At 40.5% G+C, this 10,355-nt stretch overlaps 1 protein-coding gene across 1 annotated transcript; it reads right to left on the reverse strand.

Annotated features, from left to right (window-relative positions):
- Positions 1 to 406: 406 nt before the first annotated feature.
- On the reverse strand, positions 407 to 4,494 carry LOC136840640 (uncharacterized). The gene is made up of 2 exons (XM_067107339.1): positions 4,015 to 4,494; positions 407 to 3,468 (listed from the first exon to the last, which is right to left on the reverse strand). The coding sequence occupies exons 1-2, from the start codon at positions 4,165 to 4,167 to the stop codon at positions 793 to 795; spliced, it is 2,829 nt and encodes a 942-aa protein (XP_066963440.1). The 5' UTR covers positions 4,168 to 4,494; the 3' UTR covers positions 407 to 792.
- Positions 4,495 to 10,355: the final 5,861 nt, after the last annotated feature.

Here is a 10,355-nt window from a genome sequence, read left to right on the forward strand (position 1 = left end):
GAACTCAGTGGATTTCAGACTTTTTTTTTTCCATCAGACTATGTATTAACTGAAATTTTCCGACCTTCAGCCAGTACGGCAGTGGTTATCCCATTCACCCCCAGAGGCCATACAACCTCATATACACTGTTTACAATATTAACTCAAGTAATTTCCATGCGAGGAATTATTAAAATTCCTTCTATTCACATTCGGATAATGATGATGTCAAGATAAAAAAAAATTTTTATGTAGCCCATCGTTCGTTTGCGTTTGACAGCCAAGATAAAAAAAAAAATTACCTGGGGATAAGGCCTTACCTGGGGATAGGTCCGTTCCTTTCTATCTTTCTTATTTTGTTTTCTCTCTCTCTCTCGCAAATTTTGTCTTCTATTTTCTCCAATCTGTATATATATACATATGTGTGTGTGTGTGTTTGTGTACATACAAGTATATATATTGGGAGTTTTGGCAGTAATGTCAGTTTTCTTACTGTTATTTTTTTTTCTATCGTCTTTATGTCTATATGACATTTCATTGAATAAGGATAAGGATAAAGTAAATTTCTTTGATGATGATTTTATGTTTACTACGAATATGTAGCATATACCTATTATTTTATTATGATAAGTATTATTCAGTAAATACAGATAAAAATAATTATAGACAAATTTTGAATACAAAATATGATATATACACTGGACATTAATAATTCATGAAACTGCTGCTATTTTTGTCAAAAGTTTCTCAATATAGAATAATAATGGTAACTATGAAGTTATGCTATATTGGCAGAAAATTATATCGAAAATATCATTTACTTAAAGTTTGTAATTTGCGTTTTTTACCATCATTTGCATTGCATGTATTGATTAAAATTAAGTCATTTTCCCTTTGACAATAACTATTTAGCAGGGAGTTGGTGGAGGCCCAAATGATCATCTGCTGAATTTTATTTAATGAATGTCCATTGCAACAGTAATCCATGGGGAAACCAACTCCATTTGCTTCAAGAATGCTATTAGTGGTGTTCAGTGTAAACATTCTTTGGTTTTTTGCTTTTCTGAATTGGTAATTTTGTGTTAATTTGTTAATAATGATGTAGTTATACTGCACAATATTAACAGTTATAACATCAGGAGAGCAAAGAGATCCTCTACTTATGCCATGAAGGTAATCATAACTGGCTGGTGGCTCATTAGCATAATCACTGCGCGATATTATTTCATAGCAAGATGTGCATTTCATTTTCTTATTGATTGTATGACAACAATATCCAGCTAAATAAACTATAACAGGAAGTATGTCTTTACACTTATCAAAATCATGATTGGTTACATTTATATTTACTTCATAATGTTCAGGGCATTCCTTGATTTCCATCATTTCCCAGTTTGTTTCTCCAAAGTTACTTAATAATACCTTTTTGTCCTGAATTGGTACAGCCATTTTTAAAACTGACATTTGACGAATTTTCTTCTCACACTCAAACATCTGGCGCACTGATATATTGTAATTGCCACCAGCAAGCTGACGGTATTGGCCGAATCTACTCTCAAGATGATCTGTTTGAAATTTACCAGGTAAAATGTAACGCATTTTAAGGTCATCTATGCAGTATTTGCAGACTTTCAGCAATGCTTCACTTGTGTGTTTCATGGCAGTAAAAGTCTCTTTACTCAACCTCCCTCCTTGCCCTGGTATGCTTTCCCAAATATCTAACCAATTACAGAAATTATTAAGAAATAAATACTTTACATCATTTTCATCAGTTGTGAGAGGGGTGCAATATTTATTATTCAGTCTCTTACCTTTATATGGTGATTTCACATTTACAACTGACCACCAAGTCAAGATTATTTCTATAAAAGTAACTACATTATAGTGAAATGATGAATTTCTTTCTTTTGCAATTTTAAACAATCCTTGAATAACATATTCATTAAAAATTTTCAGTACTAAATTTACATTTTGTTTATCAAAGGAAGAAGGTCTTAGGGCTTTCATTGACAACCTATAAGAGTATTTTAGTAGCAATTCTGATTCTAACTTATGAAGCTCTTGCAAAGCTTTCCAGGGAGCAAATAGGAGGTTTTCTTTTTTATGGTCTCCATCGTGTGAGAATTTTGGGAACATCATACCATTCTGTCCAAGCCAGTTATTCCTAACACATTTCAAAATATGTACTCGTACAGTGTCAAACATAAAGAACAAAGGTTTATTGCACTGTGCAGGGTGGGGGTACTCTACTGATAACTTGGGTGGATTTGCAAAATATGACATTGCTTTTCCATTGATCCTATTGTTACCTGACACAACACAAAGTACATTAAAACCAATTTTCTGTAAGCCTATTATTACTTTCTTTAGAACCATATGAAGAATTTCTGCTTTTATTGTCTTGACTGGAATTATATGGACAACATCACGAAATTTTGAACCAATACTATTTAGCATAAAGGCATATGCACTTGTTGCTGCTTCATTACTGTTAAATGCTGAGCCAACAATACTACCACCTTTATAATCCAAATATGATGATAAGTGAATCTCATCAACCATTAATATTACAGTCTTGTCTGATGGTAACAATGATTTTGCTTTATTTTTAATGTATGATAGAAAACCATCATCATGTTCAATTTCAGGACTAAACTGTTTTGACATGAACACTTTTCTAATAGTTGTACAACAAGGTAATATCAACAACCGTTTATCCCTTATAAATCTGTAGGCTCTAGGAGAAAAATTATATAAAAGAGATGACAAAACAAGTAAATCAGTTGAATATTCATATTTTTCCAAAGTTAATAAATAAAGCTGTTCAGAAACAAATTTCAATGTATTTATATGCTTGTATGACTGATCCTGCAAAACCGCTGTCAGCAGTGAGATAACTAACTGTGATACACTCATTACGTTCAGTGAACTACTGCTCTGTTTGTCAAACATTCGCAACCTATCAAGGATTGACTCTAAGATGTTAGTATCATAAACGTGAGATGGAATGACATAATTACCCCACCTATTCACTGCAACGCCCTCAACATAAGCAGCAACAGAACAGTCATCAGAGTGCACAACTAAAGATAAAGCAATTTTTGGTACTGGCAGCAAAGTAGTATGACTTATCAATACACTTTCATCAATCTCCTGAATTTTCCAGTATTTATCTAACTTAAGTTTTCCAAGTAGTTCACTGGAGCTTTTGAATTGAATTTTGTTTTGATATTCATTATCATCAGTGACACTCTTTTCAATTGCAGACTTAATAGCTGCCATTTCTAATCTTTGCTTTTTAGAATCAGGAGATTCCCTTCTGCAGGTGTCTACATTAAGATATTTAGGACAACCTGGCAACAACGAGGGCACTGCACCTTTGCAAAGCCGAGGGCGTTGTAACTTTGCTGTTATTGTCACGCCGGTCTTTTCATCAACTGCCGATGTTTCTTTCCTGATGTCTTCGGGTTTGAAATGTAATTCACACACCTGGAAAGAATAATTGTATTCCATTTAGACACTTTACTGGTGCCATAAACGATTTGGTATTCCATACTATGAATTTGTAGTGTGACAGGGATGTGACAATAATTAGCAATTCTTCACGTATTATGCGACTACTTATTCACACTAAACGTACAATAGCACATAATGTTAAGAGAGAGAGAGCGAGAAATGTAGACACACTAACAATATAATGAGAAAGAGTTGACATTAGAAAATAAAGGATACATTGAAAGGGAGATGGAGGAAAGGGATGGTTTGGGAGAGTAATAGGGTACGATTTGAGATAGACATACATAGGAAAATAGATAGATAGATAGATCGCTAGACATATAGATAAAGATAAAAACGCTAGTACTGTGAAGAGAAAGAGAAGAGAAGGTGTAAGAGAAAAGGAGACGATATTGGAGAGAGAGTAAGAAAAAGACAGGCGATATTGGAGAGAGAGAGAGAGAGAGAGAGAGAGAGAGAGAGAGAGAGAGAGAGAGAAAACAGTAGGAAGAGATAAAATGAACTTGAGATGAAACTTACTTTGCTATGTTCATTAGCAGTGAAATTCTCTCGATGAATGGCTATGGTCCATATTTTACGCTCCTCTTCATTTTTGGGGAAAGAGAAGCAGTGAACTTTCGGTCCCGTAACGTAGTTGCCGTTACACTTGGGGACACAGCATTTATACGGCATTGTCAACGGACTTTTTATTATTCTTCACTATAAATATAGATCACAAGAAATCCACTTCTTCTTTGGGGCACTAGTAAACTTCCTCAGGTATTTGAATTAAAAATAACGGAAAAACAAAGGTCCACACAGACGAAATTTGGCCGTGACCTCCTCGTACGACAGGTCAAGAGATACTAATTTATGGTCCTCCTCTAGGCCAACTATCGCTGACCTCACCGGATTTAAAGGGAATACCCATGCGGCCTTCCTAATCTCGGTGGCTACAGGTCACTCGAGTTCCCGATTTGTGAAAGAATGGTCTCCCTCGTCTCTGGGGCCCAGCCCTTCTCCGCCTCCTCTCGCAAGTGGGTCATTTTTTCAACCCAAGTTTGATAAACTCGGTGAATCAGTCTTTAATGCGCTTTTCGGCAAGGGGACTATGTTGACGACACAGAAGAAATGAGGCGCCTTGTATCTTATATAAATGTACATTAATCAGCGACCGTCCAGTGTTTTTTGGATTACAAAAAATTTGTTATGTTTATTGTTATAATTATTAATGTATGGACGTTTCAAGTGTACATTTTCGTTATGGCTGTGGCCGAGGTGGCTGGGTGCCAATTCAAGTCGTGGTCCAAATGGTTTGAGCCGTCATGACTTGTAATGATAATGTTTGATGAAGACACCTAAAACCAAACCTCTCTCTCTCTCTCTTTCTTTTTCTCTTTACAGAATATAGAAGCACGTGTCACTTTTCGACGAGTTAATTCATGTTACACGTGTGTGCATTATGAAACGATTGCAGTTGTCAATCGTTGCCATGTATTTGATATTCACTCTGATATCTGATGGGTCTTGTGAAATTGCGTGGTGCAATCGGCGGAAACATAAAGAAATTATGGGTCATTCCAAATCAAAGGGATTCTTCATGCCTAGATCGAGCATGGCATGAGAGAGAGAGAGAGAGAGAGAGAGAGAGAGAGAGAGAGAGAGAGAGAGAGAGAGAGATGGGTTGGGGTGGGTTTGTAACGGTAAATGACGGCTGCTGCTTCCTCGCACTGACGTTTCCATAATTTGTTGCAGATTCGTTGCTCGCTCTCTCTCGCAGAAAAGGATTGCGCCTGGATTACAAGGAATTTATTTCGCACGTTTGGCAATATGTCTGCTTCGCAACATTCAGCTTGTAAAAGAAGGAAAGAATCATTATCTTAAAAAATCTTTGTCTTGTCTTATTCAAAATTCTTAGTGCATAATGGTGTCATATATATATATATATATATATATATATATATATATATATATATATATATATATATATATATATATGAGAAAGAGAAGAGAGAGAGAGAGAGAGAGAGAGAGAGAGAGAGAGAGAGAGAGAGAGAGAGAGAGAGAGAGAAATGTACGGTTTTTAACCGTTAGAAATTCAAAGGCTATACATGCAAAAGCAGATACTGATCGTTTTCCAACAAAGCAATAAGTATGCATTTTATGTTTTCAGCTAACTATTGTGCTTCATATTTATATTAATACTTTCATATGCATTGTGATTGCTAATAGCAGTAACGCTCATGATTTTTATGCAGCTGATATTGTCATGCCACTGCCAGCTCCATCACCGCTACCACCACCACCACCACCGCTTCCACCACCAGTACTGTTACTATTGCTATCATCGATAATAACCACTGCATTTTCTATGTAAATAAAAAATATACGTACGTTGGCATTTCGTCTTTTTCGTAATGGAGCAAAATCTTATTGAAATACTACACAAACCTAGTTACGTTGCATAAGTTCATTTATTTCAAATTCATAACTTTACATATTTTACCTTTGCTTCCAGTGATTCAAGATTCAGTTTCACTTCGTTGCTCTTAATCAACCCCTCCCCCCCCTTTTTTTTAGATAGTCATTGATACTGCACTTGTTCTCGAGATATTGTTATTCTCTAGAACAAATTCGAAACAATTTTTCCTAGCCACAAGCCCGTCAGCTTCATGAAAGGGAGACTTTCCTTCCCAATGGCTTCAGAGGATTTCAGCCTGTCACCCGAAAACTTCGTTGGCCACGAAACTTGATGACTGTGAAAACGATAAATGGATCGCAGTACGCATACTTAAACTGAGAGTATATTATATTGTGCTTCAACCCGGTTATTCCAGTAAAATACCTAGAGTTAGGAGTAAACAAAACAGTTTCCAAAGATCTATGCTTTTGTATGCCTGCGCGTTCGATGTTGGGAAGAACGTTGCGTTTGAAATCTAAAATTCATCTCAGCTAAATCTGTTAAGGTTAATTACATAACTGGCGACTGGCTAACTAACGACTGTCTTTGAGGTTAACTTTTGGCTTCAAGTGGCAGGATGCGATATTCTTGGTCTGGGACGTAAAAATTAAATAAATTGAATAATAAGTGATCAGCCGAGAGTCCACACGTAACAGTGGCGACCTTGCGTAGAATCTAAAAGTAAATTTTAGAGAAGAATCTGGAGAAAAATTAAATTACATTAATTCCAAACGATAAAATTCAGATATTGAATTCCATTTCACTCTTCAAACGAAAGAACCAGGCATAATAATAAGCATTAAAGAAAATAGTTCGGGTGAGAAGAACGATAACGAAAGACACAAAGTTGTTTTGGTAATTTAGTTTTCCATCCGTAACGTAAAACGCTATGCATGATTGGTATATTTAAAGTAAAATCTGGATACCTGCATTTGTTTTGTTCGTTGTTTTGAATTTGGTGCAAAAGAAAATACCCGCCATTTTGGATTCCTCCGCCGTGTTCGCCCGGTTGTTTTGAAATTGTTTAAACTAGAGTAACCGCCATTTGATGTTTCGCGCCGCCCAGGTTTTGAAATTTAGGCCTAGGGACCTGGCCGCCATTTGAGAACTCGTGTTGTGTCATCGCTGTTGTGACCAGACTCACCTGCTCACCACTCTTGCGTCATTTTTTCTTCTTTTCGTAGTAGACCCGCAGCATAATATCTTAGCTAGACAGACTTGATAAGAACAAAGCAAAAAGATAATTTAGGCAGGGAAAGATAGGCCTTAGTTAGGAGTAATACCATAACAAGTTCCTATACAAATACATGCTGTAAAAATCATATAAAAAGAATTTAAAATTGTAGCTAAAAGTCTTGCGACGTCGGCTCCCAGGAAAATTACGATAATAAAGCAAAATCCCAAAGGAAGCCAAGACGACGTATATCTATCTGATTTTATTAAGATCCATGCCATTGTGCATTTATAAGATCTTTGCTTTACATGTTCTCAAGCAGCAAGAAATTAGCTGATTGAAGATCTCTCTCTCTCTCTCTCTCTCTCTCTCTCTCTCTCTCTCTCTCTCTCTCTCTCTCTCTCTCTCGTCATTCAAGTAAGCATTCTAACCTAAGTGTCACGTGACCTCTTCAAAAGAACAGCCGACACTAGGCTAATTAATTCGAGCCACAGTAAACCAAATAAAGAAACACCTCTGTCCACAATAGATGAGAGACAAGTTAGAGTAATTACAATACAGTGATAAACTGTCAGTCCACCCAGTGAGGCCTGCTATCAGACCGAAGCAAACAATGATTTTCACCCTCTGAAAGAAGAGAGCGTTAGCACTGGGTACTGGGACCAGCCACTCCACGAGGATCTTTAGAAAAACACAAATTCTGCTTTATTCCACAGTGCCAAATAATTTGCTGCACTGTCATCCTCAGATATTACTTCCTCTCTCTCTCTCTCTCTCTCTCTACTCTCTCTCTATCTCTCTCTCTCTCTCTCTCTTTTACTTCCCTTTCTCTCTCATTCGATTGTCACACTCTGCAGGGGTGTGAGTGCCTTTCTCCCATATAGCTAGTTGGACTCCAGTAGGGTTCCTAGAACACATTGGCACCATAAGGTGCCACCCAACCAACATATGGAATTAATTAAAAGAAAACAAGGAACACAGAAGAGAAAGTTCTTCTGGAACCTAACCTGCACCAGTGCCTAGGGATACTGGCAGAGTGCCACCAGTGTGACCTGTGCGGCACACCCAAACTACAGTGCCACCTTTCGAAGGGTGCCACGTCATTGAAGAGATACTTCCTCGCTGCCCAAGTACGCCCAGTAGACCCGGTTAGACGCCCTTCCCCACCAGAGCCATGGCAGCAGAGCATTATAAAACCTTCCTGGGGCTGGGGACGGTGGCAGGTCTCACCGGCTCGGAACTTACCACCTGGGTTAAGGAGCAAGTGGACGACTTGGCCAAGCGGGAGAAGGAAGAAAGACTCGGCAGGAAGTATGAAGCCGAGCAGAGGAGGTATGAAGAAGAGCGGACCCGACGGCGAGCAAAGGCATTAGAAGAGAGAGCGAGAAGAAAGAAGAAGACAGCATGAGTTAGCCTGCAGGAAAGTGAGCTGTACAAGGAGAAAGAGCTTGAGCTGGAAAGAGCCAAAATGGAGAATGCCCGAGCGATGGCTAGACAGCAAGCCTCCAGTCCACCTGCTGCATCAAGCGCTCCAATTTCGAGCATCAATTCCTAGTCCCCAAGTGGACTGAGGGACGAGCCAGAAGCATGGCTGGAGGAGATCAGCTCTTTCGATAACCACAGCACCACGGAGACGGAAGGCAGCAATACTAGCCAAGCATATGGAGGAAAAGCAAGGCAGGCCGCTCACTGGAGAAGAGCCAGAGGTAACATGACGAAGTTCGTAGAGTCTCATTACAAGGCCTACAGAAATAACTTAGAAAAAGTGGAACAACGGTTCAAGGTCTTGCCAAGGAAATTAGGCTGGTCTTGGATGGAATGGGCATGTCACAAAACCCAGTCCGATGCGGCGTGATTCGACTCATGTCCTGCACGACGTTTGAGGATCTTTCAATCGGACCATGCTAGAAGATGCTTTTCCAATGTGTGCCCAGGGCCCCTTGCTGTATATCTTAACGATAAACAGCCCTCCACATATGGAAGCTTGTTGCATGGCTGATTCGTGAAACCTTCAATCAGTCGCGCAGCACCTCATGAAGCGAATCATTCCCCAGGCCTACCTCTCGAACTCCACTCGCCCGAAGGAATGGACACATGGCAAGACCCTGTGCAATTATTGCAGAAGGGGGACACGCTGAAGCTGAGTGCGATACAAACTTCGGCACTAATAAGCAGCCCTAGCTTCCAGCCAGAACTCCGCTCTGATTCGTCCTCAATATATCATCAGCAGTTACTGAGCTACAGAATAATCAAAGGCCGATGCAAATCCTGTGGGGCTGCTAGCCACTACAATGCTGGATCTCCGGCCTGTCACATCATGTCCCCACCACCAAATTTGTCCAGCCTAATCAGCACTTTCATTTCTGCTGCTGGTCGCGCCGGATCCTTTACCCCGAGAGACTGGGACCAGTTCATCTCGGTGGCCCCTCTTCATAGCATAGCCTGCCAGTGACCCTTCCGGTCACCGTGAACACCCTACTTGCGGCAGACATTAGCCTGATCACTAGGGCCCAAGTGCCTGCGGTGCCATGGTTGTGAAGAAGCCCGATTGAAATGATGAGATAGAGAACCCTGCATTACCCCGCACCGTTCTGCTGTCAACTCCGGAATTCCATGACACCTTGAGATGATGCCCCACTGCCTCGTGGTAGTTAGATCGGCCGGATGGCTTTCTTGTTGGGTCGGGATCTTCTCTCACGGAGCCGTTACCAACGCCACTCCGCAGCCACGTTACCTCCTCCCGCAGGCCCCATCAACACTCTCAATAATGACAAACCTCCACCTTCCGCCACCAAAATTGGTCCAGCGGGCGCTAATATTTCAGGCCTGGCCTCTCCAGTGCGGGGCTGGCCACAAAGATCTCCCCTCGCGAAGAGGGTGGAGGAGCAGTGCACATGGGACGCTCAGCGGGCGAACCGCTCACACATTGGGAGGCTGCCCAAGCAAGCTGGCGCGGGCGCGGACAAAGGCTAACCGAGGGGCTCACACGATCTCGCTGGGGCAGGAATCTGCCGCAGCCAAACACAAAGTCAAATCGCGGTGTGCACATCGGACCCCTCGTCAGGCATGCCTGACCCTCAACTGCTGCCAGTGCCACTTGCGAGCACTGAGCAGTGCCAGACTCCGTCTGTCTCGGACGTTGACTACCAATGGAAAAGGCCCCTATGTGGGGTCTAAATCATGAGAGCGAATCCTCACTCTGGGAATTTAGAGATTCCCCATGCAGTTGATCATCGCGACTGGAAG

Source organism: Macrobrachium rosenbergii, chromosome 8, assembly GCF_040412425.1.
Source record: "Macrobrachium rosenbergii isolate ZJJX-2024 chromosome 8, ASM4041242v1, whole genome shotgun sequence".
Lineage (NCBI taxonomy): Eukaryota > Metazoa > Arthropoda > Malacostraca > Decapoda > Palaemonidae > Macrobrachium > Macrobrachium rosenbergii.

Bases quoted from the DNA above. Each gene is read 5' to 3' on its own strand.
- LOC136840640 (XM_067107339.1), bottom strand. From the start codon at position 4,167: ATGCCGTATAAATGCTGTGTCCCCAAGTGTAACGGCAACTACGTTACG. The intron at 3,469-4,014 runs GTAAGTTTCATC...TATTCTTTCCAG, and splicing joins CTGCTAATGAACATAGCAAA to GTGTGTGAATTACATTTCAA.